Source organism: Poeciliopsis prolifica, unplaced genomic scaffold (assembly GCF_027474105.1).
Source record: "Poeciliopsis prolifica strain line A6 unplaced genomic scaffold, Auburn_PproV2 SCAFFOLD155, whole genome shotgun sequence".
Classification (NCBI taxonomy): Eukaryota; Metazoa; Chordata; class Actinopteri; order Cyprinodontiformes; family Poeciliidae; genus Poeciliopsis; species Poeciliopsis prolifica.
The window spans coordinates 157834-175277 of NW_026562530.1; the positions used below are offsets into that span (position 1 = coordinate 157834).

A 17444-nucleotide genomic window follows, 5' to 3' on the forward strand; every position below is an offset into this window, starting at 1 on the left:
TAAAATTCAAAATCCTTAATTGACCCCAAAGGGAAATTAAATATGGTTCTGAGTTACCATGCATGGTGATGGCTGCGGGTATTTATCTTATCTGATCTGATTCAACTGATGGATCAATAAATCATTGATCCATCAGTAATAAAATATGTTTATTACATTAACATAAATTGTGCTGAGCTAAATGCTTGAACATACAAATATCTATAAAAAAGTTCTTGCTATTTTTTCAGGCATTTAGAAAATGCAAATTGTTTTTTAAATATCTGATTTCAACTGTAATATTTTCCAACTTTAGGCTTTAATCCTTTTGGATTCCACTTTATCGCACAGCTGAACCGAAATTAAAACCCTTTCCAAACCTGGAAATGGCTTCATTGAAATGAGTTTCTCTGCAGCTGCTGCAGAGGAAGCCTTTGGATCGGGACGTTGAAACTGACCTGGCTTTTCTTCAGCTCCTCTTCCAGCTGTCGGATCCGAGACTTGGACCAAGCTTTTATTTTCAGGAACTTGGCCTCTGACCTGCTGGCCTCTTCCGTTTTTGCTTTGCTTGAGCTGAAAGACAACAGAAAACTAATTGAACTAGCAGAAACCAACCAGAATGTTGCAGATGTCACCAGTTAAATGAAGTCCAACCTTCCAGCTCCGCCATCCTCTGGACGGAGGCCGGATCCGTCGGCAGGTTCCCGGTTCCTGAGGCCTCCTGGCAGACAGGTGGCGCCACTGCAGGCGAGGCTGTGCGGCGCTCCTCCAGCTGCCCCAGCAGCTCCGTCTGCAGTCGCTCCACCTGGTCCTGATGCTGTGCGCTCAGCCGCTGCAGCTCCACCTGGTGCTTCTCCATCAGGTCCCGCAGCTGCGCTCGCATCACGTGCTTCTCCGCCTCCATCTTGGACTCCAGGCTCTCCCGCTCCACCTGCAGCCGCTGGAGTCGCTCCGTCAGCTCCTGTCAGGTCGGACAGAACCGACACAATGTGACAACAGGAGCCAAAGTATTTAAACTTCAGGAACCTTTCCACATAAGTGAAATAAAAATAATCACAGGCTGGTAGACATTTATTGATGCCACTTCCCTTCAGGAAACCAGAAACTAGATTCTTCCTGTTTATTGGTTTGACGGTAAAAAGGACCTGCTGACCTTGATCTGCTGGTCCCTGCCATCCACCTCTCCCTGCAGGACGTCGATGACCTGCGTCTTCCCGTTCAGAACCTCCTCCTTCTCATGCAGCTTCTGCTTCAGAGCCTTCAGCAGCTGGAAACAGGAAACATTAATTTAGAAGCAGTTTCTAAGCGTTTCATTGGACGGTGAGCGCGGTGCCGGTACCTGCTCCAGGTCGGCGCTGGCGTCTGATTTGGCCGCCAGCCTGAACAGCTCCTGTTCGTGCATCTGGTTGATCTCCGTCAGCTGATTATCTTTCTGAATGATGATGTCTTTAAACGTCTGGATCTGAAAACAAGATGGCGGCGTTATTTCTGCCCCTGCTGTTTCTGTTTAAGCTGCTGTGCGGAAACCTACGTTCTGCTTGAACATGCTCTCCTTTTGGCTGTACTGCTCCTTCTCTGAGGCCAGCAGCTCCTTCAGGCTGTCCGTCTGCTCCAGTAGCAGACTGTAACGCTCCTCTGACTCCTCTACCTTCTTGGTCAGGCTCTGCACCAGCAGCTGCAGGTCCTGCATCTCTCCGCCAAACTCCAGGGCCTGAGAAGAAGACAGGAGTTAAGACATGTGGAAGCTTCCAGGGACTGGATGTTAGAAGAGCTTCACCTTCTGCTGAGGCGCAGCAGCTACCAGTTGATCTCCAGCCAGTCCTGTCTGCAGGTGGACGATGTACGCCTCCTTTTCCGCCAGCCTCCTGTCCTTCTCTGTCAGCATGGCGTCCATCTCCTCTCCTCGCTGCTGCTGAACCTCCAGCTCCTTCCTCTGGAATCATTCAGGAACAATTAACATCAACCAAGACGTCTCCCAAACAGAGTAACTCAGGGCAGAAACAACTGAGTTCATTTGCTCTGTGAATTTTATCCACCTTGTTCTCCAGTTCTCCATCTTTCAGAGAAAGCTGCTGCTCCAGTTCCTCCACCTTCTTCTTCAGCAGGACGATCTTCCCCCGACTGGCCTGCTCTCCTCCTCCCTCCGAAGATCCCTGAGGAGCAAACAGCTCATTCAGCCGCCATCGCCACCATCATCATCATCATCATGTAAGTAAAACTGGCAAAAAAGAAGCAAATAAACCTGAAGACAAAAATAAAACTGAGCAAAATAAAACCAAAGAAGTAAAAAACGAAAAAACTGGAGATTAAAACTGATTCAGTAAAACAAAACTGAAAAAATAAACAAAAACAAAATAAGATCACAAAATAAAAACTAAAACTAAAATAAAATTTAACAAAAATAATTTGTCATTTTTTAGAAGCAATGCAAAGTAAAATACAACATAAATATATTAGAATATGTAGCAGAATAACATCTGTCTGTTCTCAGACCTTCTTGCTGTGAGTCGGCGTTCCTGATTCTCCCGGCCGTTTCTTCAGCTCCTCCAGCTGTGATGTCAGCGACGTCACCTTGGCCTTGTTCTGGAGCCGGAGCTTAGACAGCTTGGCCTCACACGCCTCCTTCTCCCCCTGAGACACGGAGCCCACAAAGCACCTTCAGTTCGGTCACAGCAACAATCAGCTGCATTAACTATGAAGGATAATCAATAGTGATGAATATGATTCCGTTTATTGTTTTGGCGTTCAGGTCAAACATTCACTGAGTTCTTATCTCACATCTCATCTCTCAGTGAATGCTGGACTTTGCCTCCAGGGGTTAAAGGTCAACCTGATCCAGCTCCAGGTTGCAGGCGGAGCCATTCAGAGTGGGCGGAGCCCGGCAGGGAGCCGTCCTCACCTTGAGCTGGTCGTCTTGGAGCGAAGCGCTGCGTCTTTTTCCCGGATCAGCTCCTTCAGCTGGGAGACGAGCTGCTCCGTCTGGATCAGCCGCTCCGCCATTTCCTCCACAGGAAGTTCTGCAGCGCCGACAGAACCTGCAGCGGCCGCCGCAGCGCCGCGAGGGGAGCCGGCGCCCTGAGGAGGAACAATAAAACACAGATCAATCTGTTTCTGGGTAAAACTTTATCTAGACAAAACATATTACCAAGAACTTATTGACTCTTTATTCTGGTTTATAATAGAAATACAGTGAAAATAATCAGAATAACTGACAGGTTTAAAGAGCAGTTTGCACTTCAGATTTCCAGACTTAAGCTTTATTTTTCATCCTTTTCAAACAACTTTACAAATATAAATACTGAAGTTTCTGAGGATTTATGGCAGATGTTGAGAGTGAGAGATATGCAGCAAACTTTCTACTTTACATAGGGCTTCAGTTCAAACTGAAGCACAGCAATAAACTTCTAACTGATTAAATACAAACAACTTACAATTCTTTCTGAACGCTGCTCTCAATAAAGCAAATACAGTGTTTCAATATGCCTTTTCTCTTCTTAGATAACAACTGAACGATGTTATGAATGACTGCCTTCATACTGAAAACAGTATGAAGGGATTCAAACAGCTCAGTTTTTAGTTGAGTAAAACATGCCAAGATCAGCAGTTTGACTGATTCCTGTTAATCTGGACATGAAGCTCAACATTAACACAGATAAACCTGCAGTTATAAAGTCAGAAATACCTGGAGCTTCACAAGTTATCACTGCTGGTGAAAGCTGGTTGTAAAAATGCAGCAGATTAAAAGTATGGGATAATTTTATTGCTCCAGAACTGGAGAGCTACCATCCTGCAGCGATGCGTCACGCTCCGAGTCGAAAGACTGGAGCTGTTGAGGGGATTCACCATCTGGAGCAGAAACGCATCTAAAATCTGCAGGGCAGCTGAACCAAGACTCTACCTGAATGATATTTTATTCTGAAAATTTTCTTTTTGCTCTTTTGGTTTGTTTTTAAATGATGCAAATTCAGGACTTACAGTGGAGCTGGGCTCTCCCTCTTCCCCAGAAAACCATTTCAGCATGGTTGATTAGAGCCCTGAAAAACACACACACACACACACACACACACACACACACACACCACACACACACACACACACACACACACACACACACAGGAAGTCAGCTTTCTCTTTCACATTCCAACAAAAGGCTGTTCAGGTATTTCTAGGAGAAACACAGACCAGTCGAATCAGATTAACGTCCCGCAGCTCAAATAAAAAACATTCAATGTTTTTCCACCCAGTTTGAATCGTCTTTGTTGGTTTGTCCTTCATAAATCCTCAGAAAAGGAGTAGTTTAGTGATCGGTTCTCACATGAAACAAACACATGGTTTTCTGACATGGTGGTCTAAGATAACTCCAACCAACAACATGGTCTATTCAATACCTTAATGAAGGTCAGGATGGACACTTACATGGGGATCAACTTGTAATTGTCCATACAATGAACAATTGTATGGACAATTGTTCATTGACCATACAATGAACAATTGTATGGACAATACAATTGTCCATACAATTGTTGTCTATTCTATACAAATGTTGTCTATTCTACTTACTTTTTTAATCATGTTTTATTCACACGTATCAGTATTTAGACACAATCCATCTGTAAACCTACAGGGATTCTTTGCACTAGTTTACTTTGTGTGATTGCCACTGTCAGTGCTTCTAAAAAGTATTCATGCCAGTTTAGCTTTTTTATGATATTGTCCAATTAAAGAAAGAAATGTTTTTCTTTCTTTTATGTGTTCTAGTTATTACAATATGTAATGAGAATCAGATAAACTTGATAAAAACCTCAAAGGAAATGTGATTGTGCATTTCTAGTTATAATTCCCTCTGGATGTGTTTAAATGAATTAATCTGATTCTGATATAATTTCTGTCATTAAGCCTCCAGTCTAAAATGCTTCTACAAAACCTACTGATGCTGATTTTTATAAATGTTGAGAAAACTAACAAAGAGTCTGTTAATTGTTTTAAACGTGTGCGTTCACACGGGACCAATGATGGAAATAATTATTTCCATCTGTGATTCTGGAGGAGCAGTTTGATCATAAACTTCCTTCTCTGATGCAGTTTCCAGTTTTCCGTTTACTTCCCTAAAAGTTTCCCACCACTCATCACGTTCATGAAAGTCAAAACTTTATCCTAGAGAACCTCAAATTCATTTTTAAACTTTAGAGCCAACAACCAGTCGGTAGTTTGTCTTTGCAGTTGAACCAACAGTGGTGGGAGCATCATGCACAGTGTCTGGTTTGAACTTGTGCAAGAAATTTAATCTATGTCAAATATTAGTTATATTTGCATCATATAGTCCATATAACTTTGTTTCCATGACAGGATCCGAATGGTTCTCTGGATGCCAGAGACACAAACACCAGAGCCAGCTTACAAATGTTTAAATATTCATCATCACCATGTGAGGGAATCAGATAATGACCTCAGCAGAAACACTCTGAGGTCAGAGGTGAGCCATGTGGGTCATGTGATCGCTGGTACAGGAGCCAAGTCCGTCACCGCTGGACAGAAGAAAAAACCTGCAGGATGTTTAACCAGCTGCTGGGAGAATGACAAAAATCTCAGATATGAAACAAAATATACTCAATACACCTGCTGTCTGGCTTTTAAACATGAGGAAAAACTGTATTTAGATTAAAAATATCAATTCTTTTACAAGTGCCTGTGAAAATATTCTATTCTTTTGTTTGGTCAAGCAGAGAAAAAGCAGCTAAATTATTTGTTTTATCATCCAAAACAAACAGTCCTTTGCTAGGACTCATTTGAATTGATTTTGACTGGTTCTTTTGAAAAATAATTCAATAATAATTCAAAATAATTCAATAAATTTGCAGCCCAGACCAGCAACATGTCAACGTCTGTGTCTGACAGGGAAGTCTGATGTTTTCTGCTCCTCTGCAGGCTGGAAAATAATTATCATCTAGTGACTGAAGGAAGCTCAAAAAACAGGAAGATACCAAACTAGTTTCAATAATCAAAGAAAACATCTAAACAATTTAAAAAGCAGTGATTAAATGATTTTATGGCTAAATTATTGAAATCCAAGCTCTGTCTAAGAGCATAATACGAGAATATATGAAGATATATTTAATTCCTGACCAATTGATATGTGCCAGAAAACTAACATAGCAAGCAATAAAACAATTATATTAACAATATTAGTTATAAAAGGGGACTTTAAATAAGTGTAAAAACAGTCAGTAAATAGAAAAGGTGGAAACTTCTGATCAACACCATTTTAAAATATTAAAAACACAGCAGCTGAGAAATAAATAAACAGGACATTGAATGCCTGTTACAGCTGAATATCTTAACATTAACAAACCTCCAAAGGCTTCATTCTCTCCTTTTAACCAGTTTATGTAGGTTATCAGCTGTCTGGTGAATTTCCCAACTATACTTATTGAAACATTCCTACTGAAGCAGCAAACAGCCAGCCTGTGTCAGGACCCGAGGCCTGTTCAACACATGATCTGCAGGTCCCATTGAGCCTGCTGGGCTGTCCGGCCAGTCAGTCACAAATCCGGTCAGACTGGTTCTGCCACGCAAAACCACAGCAGCTGACAAACTGGTGCAGCTCTGGTGCAGCTGTGACACGTTAAACTGGGCTAATCTGCGAGTTTATGAGGAGCAGCAGTTAAAACCAGCCCAAATCCAGCAGAGCAGGAGCCAATTAAAAGACATTCCTGATCAGATTATGAGCTGCTGAGTTATTTTCTCACTTCCAAATCCATATATTACATTTCATGAACACAATACAGACGCCGCAGATTCACCTGAAGGCTTCAGCAACACGCACAGACATGTGAGGAGCTTAAAACACGGCTTTAAAACCAGCTGAGGCCACACCGTCCAGTAGCTGGGAGCTAACTTCTTAGCTAGCCATTTAAATGCCTCTCGGCTCCCCGGCGGGTCATAAAACTCGCAGCTCGTTCCGGTTGAAAGCTTACCGCGCTCACAGGGTCACGAAGAACCCACCCGAGTCCACGCCTGGTCCAGAAGAGTCCAGCAAAGTTACATTTTATTACACTTACAGGACAAATCTTCAACGGGACAGAGGTCTTGGACACATTTGTCAACAGAATGAGGAACGTCTGCGCATGCGCAATTCGAACAGGAAGCAAAAACATTTTCATGTTTTTTTTTTTTCATCAGCGGTTCCAAAAAGATATAAATTACATTCGCATGGATGTAAAATGTACATCACATTAAATAAAGTCTTCTGTTCTGTTCCGTTTGTTTTTCCTGCTATTATTTTTTGTTCTTAAAGTAAAATATGAATCAAAGAAGGAATATTTTCCAGGAGCACTGCGTGGATGTCATTTCCGGTTTTGCTTCCAACCGAAGAAGATTCTAAAAAAGATTTTGAAATTGCTTCATTTTTATGTGAGTACACAATGAGAAAGTGGATCACTATTATTTTATCAAATGCTATTTAAAACATGCCTCCTTGTTTTTCTTACTTTGAAAATTCAAATGTAGGTAGATTTGTTCACATTTATTGTACACAAAACAAAATTAATCAGCAATTCCTGAATAATAGATATCAAATGAATGCATAAGGTATTTTCCTTCCTCAGCTTTGGCAAACAGAGTGGTGAGTTTGGTTGCCTTGCAGAGGCAGTTTTGATTATAACATTGGGGGAAATGAGATGGATTTATTCCCCTTGAAATGAGGCACTTGTGGTTGCAACACTTTTACATCTTTGCTTTTAACTTCTTTTCCATGTAGATCACTAAACACTATTTATTTTTCTGCACCGTTAGAGTGAAACTATATTTCTGGGTAGATTTTGTCTTTCTTTGCCTCATTAGAAGCTCCGTTTGGCTGGTAAATCAGTGAGTGGATTATTTCTGATTGCAGTTAATGTTCCAGAAATGCTCCATCACCCTATGAAACCTGCCTCAGCCTGACTTGGCCTTCTAATCTCTCCTCCTAATCTGAAAAATAAGCGTCTCTCATTAGTGCAGCAGATATAATGCTGGCGGTTAAGGAGCCTTACAGGCTAAGAATAGTCTGTCTAAAGCGATTCAGTAAAAGCCCCCATAAGGTCTGCATGAAGCGACTGCAGGATCGTTTGGACCTGCAGTCTGAATCCTGGAAACACAGAAAGTAACACATCAACCTGTTGCACTGATGGGAATCTGAAAAAAACACTAAAACCATAAATGATGAGAATCAAACTAGTCACTTTTCCAAATGTTTCATTTATTTTTCAGTGAAAGTGGAGTCTAGTGAAGAGTTTGAGATGCTAAAAATGACACAAACTATTCATCCTCTCCCCAGTTTTATCGTAGATTTTTCTGAATGAAGCTTTGCATCATTTCAGGTAAAAAACATGATCATTTGTTTAAAACAGGCACAGGGTGAAACCCATCTAAAGCATATCTACAGTTATTTTCTAGACATATTTCCATTTAACTTTCAACAAATGAGAGAATAATCATCTTTTCAGAATAAAAATCTACATGTTTTCAGAGTCCTGTTTGGTCACTGACTTCAGAAAGTACATTTTATCATATTTCAGATTTTTTATGTCGATTTATCTGTTTGCAGAAAAATATGTGTGCATCTGAAAGTGAATAAAATCAAAATATCCTTAAATAATATAAAGTTGAGCTGCCAAAGCTAAGGGCTTGTAGTTTGGGTTTCTACAGATTCCTGGTGGTAGGCGTTCATATGGATCTTCTGACAGCAAATGTTCAGCAAAAGAGACAAATGTGGTTCAGAAAGTTGTAAAATAGAAACATCAACCTCCCACAATGGAGGAAGAATGTTTTTACTTTTTAAAATATGGGGTCACAACAGTGTAAAAAGGCGTTTATAAGCCTGTAGTTATCAGTTACAGGCAAATTGTTAGATTAGTCCAAACTTGGAAATTTCCAAAAGTTGAAGCAAAAGTTCAAACAGCTTTAAACCAGACCGAGCGAGAAAGACTTCTGCTTGGAAAATGAAAATGGGTCGATCCAAAACGTTTGGCCAGCTCTGCAGAGCTGATGCTCAAAGATCTGAAGATCCTCTGTCAGGATACTCCAACCTGCAGACATGCTAATATGGATTAATTTGAAGGAAAATGGGAAAAACCTTTTCCCAGAAAAACAGAACCTGAACATTAAGGCTGGCCGTTGAGGTCGAACCCAGTGTTGCAGAAATGCTCCTATTGTGGTAAGGCTGAATATTCCCACAGTCTGGAGGACTCAGTTCTTCTTCTCCTGGTTTTTAATGAACCAGTTTTTAGGCGCTAAGTCCAGTCTGAGCTGCTCCATGAGCCACGGATCCTTTTCTGCTCCCTCAATAAACTCCTCCAAAGATATCTGACCTGCAGACAACACAAAGTTTAGAGTTCACACCGAAGGGAAACCATACTGTTAATTTAAAATGGAACATCTTCCTCATGTTTTCACTGACTGTCTTTGTTTTTGTCCGTCAGCTCAAATATCCTGTCGCAGATGAAGTCCACAGTTTCTGCATTCGAATCATTATGCCATTTAATTTTGGTGATGATCTGGAGACAAAGAAACAGGATTATGTCAATATTTGGCAAAACATTTCCATGATTTTGGATGAAAATTGTGAAAATGTTCATTCATTTCCACAAAGTAATTTATTTTTATGATTTATCTAAAAGAGGATGGAGATGCAGAGACAGTCCCAGCATCTCTGTCAATATTTATTAATGGGTTTCTCCAAAAGTTGCATAATTGACAACATTTTTATGGTCACAGTTGAGTTATTTAACCTTAAAACCAAATTCATATATTTATAAGAGATATTTGTCACTGTATTTACTACCACGGTTGTAAAGTGAGGAGGATTATCTGCAGCAAACAGTTTCTCTGTGCTGCTTAAAATACCACAAGGTTCACAGCAGTTGACTTTAAAGCTCAACCAGCTTCAGGTTAAACTTTCCAACTGTTTTAATGAAAGTCAGAGTTTCTAAAAACTGAAGACTCACTTTGATGACACTCCTCACTTCCTGATTGGTCAGGCAGCCGTTCCCATCATTGTCGTAAATTTTAAAAGACCACTTCAGTTTGTCGATGAGTTTTCCACGAAGAACGAGGTTCACGGCTGCAACGTACTCCATGAAGTCCAACTTACCGTCCTGAACAGAACCAGGAGAGATAGTCTGTGGACGGACCCTGACCCATGTACCACACCAGAACACACGTTACCTTATTGGTATCAAAGGATTTAAAGACAAGTTCAATAAAAGCCACCTCCTCCTCCGGTGATTTGCTGCTGACGCCAAAGATTTTCTTGAATTCATGCAGGTGCAGGTTTCCACTCGGACATTCATCGGTGAATTTCCGGTACAGTTCCTGAATGTTCTGCAGAGTCACTTCTGTGTCTGTGGTGGCCTGGACCTGACCATCACTCCTGGACCTGACCCATCACTCCTAGACCTGACCCATCACTCCTAGACCTGACCCATCACTCCTGGACCTGACCATCACTCCTGGAGCAGGGACATCACTCCTGGACCTGACCCATCACTCCTGGACCTGACCCATCACTCCTAGACCTGACCCATCACTCCTAGACCTGACCCATCACTCCTAGACCTGACCCATCACTCCTGGACCTGACCCATCACTCCTGGACCTGACCCATCACTCCTAGACCTGACCCATCACTCCTAGACCTGACCCATCACTCCTGGACCTGACCCATCACTCCTAGACCTGACCCATCACTCCTGGAGCAGGGACATCGCTGCGTGGTCACCAGGAACCCATCCGTCTGCTCGGACCTTTCCAGAACAGTTTCAGCAGGAATAGCTGCTGAGCAGATCCAGTTTTATCCCAAACAAATCCCAACCTCTGAGGAAAGACTTCTAGAATATTTCCTAACTATTCCATAAAGTGAAATAAAGTTGGGAAAGTAAACTGCAGTGTTTGACTGCGGAGAGGAGCAGCACACTGCAGATTAAAAGGCTGAATCCGTCAGAGCGTAAGCGAGTGTTTGGCGATGTGTTGATCCGATGAAGCGTGTGAGGAGGCGGTTTACCCCGGCTGACCTGACGGGAGGACAGAAAACAGTGTTGTGATTGGAGCCGCAAAGATCTAATCAGCTTGTGAACGAACTGCATGTAGAGGCTTTACCATCAGAACCGAGTTTAACACCTGTGGTCTTGATTGCTGGATTATAAATCAATATTAGTTTAACTGACTGAGAAACTTAAAATATCCCATAATGTTTCTGAGATGCACAGAGACTTGATCAAGTTTATCTCCAGTTAAATGTGCCTGATTCTTCCTGCACTTCCTGTTCTGCCCACCAGATGTCCTCGCTTGTTTTTCAGTCTGATTTTATTATCAAGAATCAAATCCCACAATCAATTGAAGCAGAGCCAAAAGGCTAAAAGTAGCTCTTTCTGTTTTTGATCCAAATTAATAGATGTATTTTCACTCCCTGTGTTACAGAGACTTTTGATTTCCTTTCAGAAGTTTCATCATCTAAGATTTCTAATGTAAAAATCTGAATTGAAAAAGTTTGGTCTGATTTAATGTCAGGCGGTGAGAAAAATCACCAGCGTGTCTTTTTAATTTAAACCTTCCTCTGTTTTGTAGATCGATGGGAATATCAGGCTTATAAACTGTAGTAAAAACATGAAACTTGTCCTGGGATGTCTCTGCAGGTTATCTTTAACCTGCTGATTGGTTAACTCTGAGTGCTATTTTGGTTCCCGGTCCAGTCAAAGTCCCTCATCCTCACAGCAGGAATCAACATTCATCTGTTCATTTTAGCTAACATGAATCTGTAACTTAAAGTTTTATTCGCCTTTTTATTCCTGTTAGAGTTAAAGAGACAGAAAAAATCTGGAAGTTGGTGAGAAATCAGAAGAGCCTTTAGTGTTGAGCTGAGAACAAAAACATATTTTTAATTAAGAAAATGATGCAACAGGAACTTGAGGTGGTTTTAATAACCAAGTAATTTGTATCGTCTTTTATAAGACTTGCTGTATTTTTTTCCAAAGTCACTGTTTTGCAGAAGGTTGTTAAAGTAATCTGCAGTTTATGAAATACTGTAACATTTACACTAAATCACTTCCAGATCAATAAACTGAAATATTTCTAATTAAAAGTGATAAAATCAGTTGTGATCACTTCCTGTATCACAGTCAGTGGAATAAAATAACATTTTATTTGACCTCTGAGTGTGAAAGTGATGAAAGTCTGAGAGGCTGAAATGATATTTGTAAAGAAAACGTGCAACTCGTTTTAAACCTCATGGTGCAAAATCACTTTTTACTAAATGTGTGTATTTGGGAGTCAAACGAGGCAGCAGTAGATCTATTTCCAGAGGTTAGATTTTATGCAAGAGTTTAACAGGGTAATGAGCTTAAAGCCGGTGAAGCATGCCTCCAGGAGAAACGGCCAGTGCTGCCAATCGCTTTGCATGAGCTGATTGAGTCAGTTGGAGTCTTCACTGCGAACAGACGTCAGATTCTTGTAAAATCTTCAGGGATCGTTCTGACCGAAGCAGCTGCAGCGATGAGACAGGAAAAAAGCAGCAGCGATGAGGGATGTGGTTCAGATCCAGGAGATGTGCCTCATCTTTCTGAGGGAATGTCCCAGCGGCGCCCTGCATCTGCACGAGTTCAAGAAGATCTTCGGCGTTCAGAGCAGCTCGCCGGAGGACTCCCTCTTCCTCGAGACCATCTTCCGCTCCTTCGACACAAACCAGGTGAAGGATCGTTGACTCTGTGTGCAGGAACCGGGTTCATGGTGCGGTTTGAGTAACTCTGCCTGGCTCTTCCACAGGACAAACGCTGGACTTCATCGAGTACGTCGCCGCCCTTAACTTGATCTTAAGAGGAAATCTGGAAGATCGTCTCAAATGGTCCTTCAAGATGTACGACCGGGATGGGAACGGAAAGCTGGACCGGAGTGAGGTGAAGCGGCTCATAAGGGTGAGGAAAACCTGTGTGACCCAAAAGTTACTATCAGAAACGTCTGATGGGAGCAGAGATGCAACCATGACGAGTCAAACTGTGAAATATTCACTAGTTTTTCTACAGCAGGAATCTGAAGGTGGGTTTAGTGCCCCAGTAATCTGGGATTAGGGCAAGAGGCTAAGGTCATCGTGTGTCTCCACTGACAGAAAAAGAGTTGTGATCCTAAGAACCTTTAACCTGGAGATCAGGTGGTAATTCGGCTCAGGTGTCCCGGAGGCGCTCAGGATGTGTCGACCATCTGATCTGGTTATGAAGAGAAACTCTGCTGACTGACAGGCTGCTTTCTGGTTTCATGAAGCATTTCCCAGGGAGCCTCATAGTTATCCACTTGTCATGGATGAACGTTAGCGGTTGGGTAAAAACTGAAAACCTCAGCAGAGTCCAGGCCTCCAGGAAGGAGGCGCTTCACCCGGGCCGTCTGGACGGAGTGGTGGACGGAGCCGTCTGGACGGAGCCGTCTGGACGGACAGAGGTCTGGACGGAGCGGTCTGGACGGAGCGGTCTGGACGGAGCGGTCTGGACGGAGTGGTCTGGACGGAGTGGTCTGGACGGAGTGGGACGGAGCAGTCTGGACGGAGCCGTCTGGACGGAGGTCTGGGACAGAGCGGTCTGGACGGAGCGGTCTGGACGGAGCCGTCTGGACGGAGTGGTCTGGACGGAGTGGTCTGGACGGAGCCGTCTGGATGGAGCGCTTTGCTGGCTGTTCTTCTGCTCCTCAGTGCCTCTGCTTTCAGGCCTCATTCAGATTGTACTCATTATTTTATTGGTCCGTTTATTACGCTGCTATCCTCCATCCACTTTGGATGCTCAGATCGTTTTGCTTTTATTGAAAATTGTTCAGTTAAAATTCCTGGATTCTGACGTTTTCTGACAGATTCTTCATAAAAATCAAACTTCAGAAGAGCGAAAGTGGGTCTGACTCCGTCCCAGATCTGTGATCGGATCTTTGACCTCGTTGACGACAACAACGACGGTAGGAGAGCAAATTCAGAATCAAATGGTGAAAAAAACGACAGATTACTGGAAACAATTAGATCATAAAGATTCATAGACATAGATGGAAATGTTCAAGCCTTCATTGCTTGTAATGTTAATGATTCTGGCTCAGAAAGGATTATATATTTCACCCCATGTGAATCTATAAATGTAATAACCAATGTTATTAAAATGATGCTGCAGATGTGTTTGATCACCCAGAGAGGAAGACATCATTATTAGATTTTTTCTTTGTGAGTTGAAACCAGCTGTTGTGACTCGTTCTGTTGTGTTTCCGTCCTCTCAGGTGAGATCACCCTGAGTGAGTTCATGGAGGGGGCCAAAAAGGACCAGTGGCTCATGGACCTCCTCAACCTGGACGTCAACACCTCCGGCTGGGTGATGCAGAACTGCAGAAAGCTCCCATGATGCCTTGCAGTGAGAGCAGCGTCTTCAGGAACTGTTCCTTTGGTTTAAACGAGTCGCCCTGCGGTTCTGATCCGCCTCGAGGCTGAGGTTCTGCTGGGCCGGTCCGATAGACGGCGAGTGATTTCTGTCATCAGATACATGAACAGCTAAATATCCACATTCATCAGATTTCATTCTCCATAGATTCGTTTGGATATTTACGGTTATTTTCAGATCTTCATTCACTGAAGTCATTTTAACACTTTTTAAGTTCCTCTGAGGTTCAGACTGAAACGTTTCCAAACTTGTTGCATCCTAGAAGCTGCGGATGTGAAGGAGGGCGCAGGGATCCCAAACTCAGTGACTTTCACCTCGACTAAAACTCCAAAACCCGACAAGGAGCAGAAAAGCAAACATTTCAGTTCTGACGTCTGACAGACGCTGCTCTTCACTCATTAAAACCAGACGACCAAACTTAGTAGACTAATAAAAATGATTTATTGTACAAATTTTCATGTTTACACAGACATTTGCAAAGCTTTGGATCCATCGTTATTATAACACGGTAAACATGAGTGAGGTTTTGATTTCAAAGTAGAATAAAGTCATTTCAACAAATCTGGTCAAATTTTGTCATCAATTAAAATCAAACCTTACAATCACATGATTGAGTGAAATGGGTTTCTGAACTTGCAGTTTGGCTGAAAAAATAGATAAAAATGAATAAAAAACAAACAATGGCTCAACTGCGGCGGGTCGGTGAAACGACTCCGGCAGCCTAGAGCCCGTTCCTCTCCTCCAGATTAAAACCTCTCCTGGTTTCCAGCTCTGACTGGGATCTAGGCGGTTCCAAACTGAGCCAGGTCGCTCAGCTCCACGTCACCAAACTCCTCCCAGGGGCAGATCACTGCAGCATCTGCAGGGAAACAGAGCAGGCATGAGGGAACAGCTCAACTCCACCAGGATCCAGGCTGAATTTGAGCCTCAGACTCACCGTCCAGCCCGTCCAGCCCCGGCAGAGCGCTGTCGAAGCTGGCAGAGAAATAAAAACTGAATTAGAAAGAGAAGAAAGTCCTGACAGCGTGAGGTCGTGAGGAAGACTCTCCTCACCTTTTCTGTCCAGGTTTGGGAGCTTTGCTCTTAAACTGTCTGCTGTCCTTCTGCTTGAGCTCAGCTGGGCTGGGCTTGCCGGCCTCAGATACTGATGATGCGTTCATGTTCTCCACTGTGCATCAGAAAAACAAAACATTTCATAAGCAAACAGGAATCTGTGGCACATTAGAAGAAGTTGGTTAAACTTTGCAGTGTACAGAGAATGTAAGTAAATATGATACTGACTATAAATATTGAAAGGTGAATGGACTTACTTGTTTTCAGATGTTAGAGATGTTTCTCTCTGCAGACCAGATAAGAAGCAGCTGCAAGACAAAGGAGTTTTCTTTCTTCTTGCTGTCTCTGTCTGGTTCTCCTCGTCCTTCTGTCTGCTTTTAAACCCTGCAGGGATCAGCTTCCCCTCAGCACTCAGGCCGATTAAGTCTTATGACTAAGCCTCATTAATTCAAATACCCTCAGCGGCTTGTTGGGCTCTTTGTTTATGAAATGTAGAGACTCAAAGACAAATTAAATGAGGATTTTTGTTCTTTAATGGGAAACATGTTGGCCGGTTGGGAACGCTGTTAGTTTGAATCCAGTCTGGGGTCTTTCTGTGTGGAGGTCTCCCTGTGGTCATCTGGGTTCTCTCCAGGTACTCTGACTTCCTCTCTGTTAGCTTAACCATGAAATCTGAGTGTTTTCATGGTTTTCTGCTCTGTGAAAGTCGTTCTGATTTAAAGGCCTTTAAACACGATGAAGAAGTTTTTACTTTGCAGTGTTTTACCTTGCAGTTGTGATTAAAGTGAAGCGCGGCTGACAGAGACGTGGTTCCAGGACAACAGGATGAGTCACACAGATAATAAACGTTGCATAAAAAGGATCATGTCCAAATCTGCAGGTGGGTGAATCAGCCTCAACCTTTCAGCAGCAGCTGCAGACACACGTGTCTGTGTGAGTAACACCTTCAGATGCTGTTTCAACTGAGTGAGTGTTTCCGAAGCCTCTTTCTGACACCTGTGCAAAATCACCTGTTCAGCTTTACTGGCACTTAGAAACAGCATCACACACAGAGGGCTGCAGTATTTCTCAACCAACAGCACTAAATCTTTAAAGTATTTTTGACTTTAAATTCGAAACCAATTTTAAAAATGTCAGAAACAACTGTTGCTTAACAGCAACTAAAATGCTTTGGATATATTTGCAAACATCACCAAGAATTTCCTGGTTTATTATTATTATTTATAGTATCGGACATCAATGCTGATCAGCTGAATGAGACACAGACATGATTTATACTGGAAGTTAGTGATGGATAATATTTGCACAATGCACAGCTGTGTGTACTACTTTAGTCAGATGGTTTTAAACATGGAGCTGATATGTGAACACCAACCCAGCTGCAGTAGCCACCGTTCACCCACAGAGGGCAGCGCTGAGGTGGTTTCAGGCCAAATATTCAACAAATCTACATAAAAATGTCTCAATTTGTACAGAAACATAAAGATTACAACTTAAGGAACAATTTATAGACTTTATCTGCAAAGCAAGTTGTTTGTCGGTTTATTTATTCTTTGAGGTCTAATTAGTGATGCAATAATCAGTAAAAGCTGGAGAGGAAAGACGGAGGAAGATCTCAGTCCATGTTCAGTCAGGAAAACCGTGAACATAGAGAGACATGAGAAATCTGCCTGTTTTCAGGTGAAGACAGGATCACTCCTGTGTTTCTGTTCACACAGTTGAAAATGCATCATGAACAGCAGACATGATGCTTTTTGTCTGTAATCTGATGAACTCCAGACATCTGAGACGAATCTGAGTCTGGCTGAATCTCCGTTAATCCTCCAGATTAGCCTCAAAATCTGCTCTGATCAAACTTTACCTTCAGGCGGCTGCAGCTCATCTTCACCGAACTGGTGCTACATTTCCATTTGTCAGATAAAATCAGTAAACTGGGAGTTTGATCCAAACCATTACACATTGTTCCTTCTTCCTTTTGAAACTCCT

The 17444-nt window shown here is 42.4% G+C and overlaps 4 protein-coding genes across 5 annotated transcripts in view; 1 reads left to right on the forward strand and 3 right to left on the reverse strand.

Moving 5' to 3' along the window:
- Nucleotides 1-7089, reverse strand: part of LOC129356071 (golgin subfamily B member 1-like) — a 31297-nt gene extending 24208 nt beyond the window's left edge. Inside the window, 12 exon segments of the mRNA XM_055025685.1 lie at nt 438-546; nt 615-940; nt 1133-1246; nt 1319-1441; nt 1511-1690; nt 1757-1912; nt 2016-2132; nt 2473-2610; nt 2879-2898; nt 2901-3054; nt 3955-4013; nt 6954-7089. Of these exon segments, the coding sequence (XP_054881660.1) occupies nt 438-546; nt 615-940; nt 1133-1246; nt 1319-1441; nt 1511-1690; nt 1757-1912; nt 2016-2132; nt 2473-2610; nt 2879-2898; nt 2901-3054; nt 3955-3999 (1482 nt within the window). The 5' untranslated portion in view covers nt 4000-4013; nt 6954-7089.
- Nucleotides 7090-8216: 1127 nt separating this feature from the next.
- Nucleotides 8217-10927, reverse strand: LOC129356074 (guanylyl cyclase-activating protein 2-like). 2 transcript variants are annotated; one of them, XM_055025689.1, is made up of 5 exons: nt 10490-10927; nt 10225-10371; nt 9960-10109; nt 9413-9509; nt 8217-9323 (listed from the first exon to the last, which is right to left on the reverse strand). In XM_055025689.1, exons 1-5 carry the CDS (start codon nt 10496-10498, stop codon nt 9202-9204), a joined length of 525 nt encoding a protein of 174 aa, XP_054881664.1. In that variant the 5' UTR covers nt 10499-10927; the 3' UTR covers nt 8217-9201. The 2 variants fall into 2 exon arrangements, with proteins under 2 accessions (XP_054881664.1, XP_054881663.1); XM_055025688.1 differs by having other exon boundaries at nt 10180-10371.
- Nucleotides 10928-12406: 1479 nt separating this feature from the next.
- LOC129356083 (guanylyl cyclase-activating protein 2-like) lies at nt 12407-15088 on the forward strand. The gene is made up of 4 exons (XM_055025695.1): nt 12407-12704; nt 12772-12946; nt 13868-13938; nt 14248-15088. The coding sequence occupies exons 1-4, from the start codon at nt 12527-12529 to the stop codon at nt 14367-14369; spliced, it is 546 nt and encodes a 181-aa protein (XP_054881670.1). The 5' UTR covers nt 12407-12526; the 3' UTR covers nt 14370-15088.
- Nucleotides 14828-15842, reverse strand: LOC129356082 (retinal cone rhodopsin-sensitive cGMP 3',5'-cyclic phosphodiesterase subunit gamma-like). The gene is made up of 4 exons (XM_055025694.1): nt 15716-15842; nt 15459-15573; nt 15343-15380; nt 14828-15264 (listed from the first exon to the last, which is right to left on the reverse strand). Coding segments are annotated over exons 1-4 (231 nt in total). The 5' UTR covers nt 15717-15842; the 3' UTR covers nt 14828-15187.
- Nucleotides 15843-17444: the final 1602 nt, after the last annotated feature.

Coding starts and splice junctions, on each gene's coding strand:
- LOC129356074 (XM_055025688.1), bottom strand. Junction 10,110..10,179: donor AATCCTTTGATACCAATAAG/GTAACGTGTGTT, acceptor GGTTCTGTTCAG/GACGGTAAGTTGGACTTCAT. Junction 9,324..9,412: donor GACGGACAAAAACAAAGACA/GTCAGTGAAAAC, acceptor TGTTGTCTGCAG/GTCAGATATCTTTGGAGGAG.
- LOC129356083 (XM_055025695.1), top strand. CDS start 12,527: ATGAGGGATGTGGTTCAGATCCAGGAGATGTGCCTCATCTTTCTGAGG. Junction 12,947..13,867: donor AAAACCTGTGTGACCCAAAA/GTTACTATCAGA, acceptor AAACTTCAGAAG/AGCGAAAGTGGGTCTGACTC. Junction 13,939..14,247: donor CGTTGACGACAACAACGACG/GTAGGAGAGCAA, acceptor CCGTCCTCTCAG/GTGAGATCACCCTGAGTGAG.
- LOC129356082 (XM_055025694.1), bottom strand. Junction 15,381..15,458: donor CCCAAACCTGGACAGAAAAG/GTGAGGAGAGTC, acceptor TTTCTCTGCCAG/CTTCGACAGCGCTCTGCCGG. Junction 15,265..15,342: donor GGGGCTGGACGGGCTGGACG/GTGAGTCTGAGG, acceptor GTTTCCCTGCAG/ATGCTGCAGTGATCTGCCCC.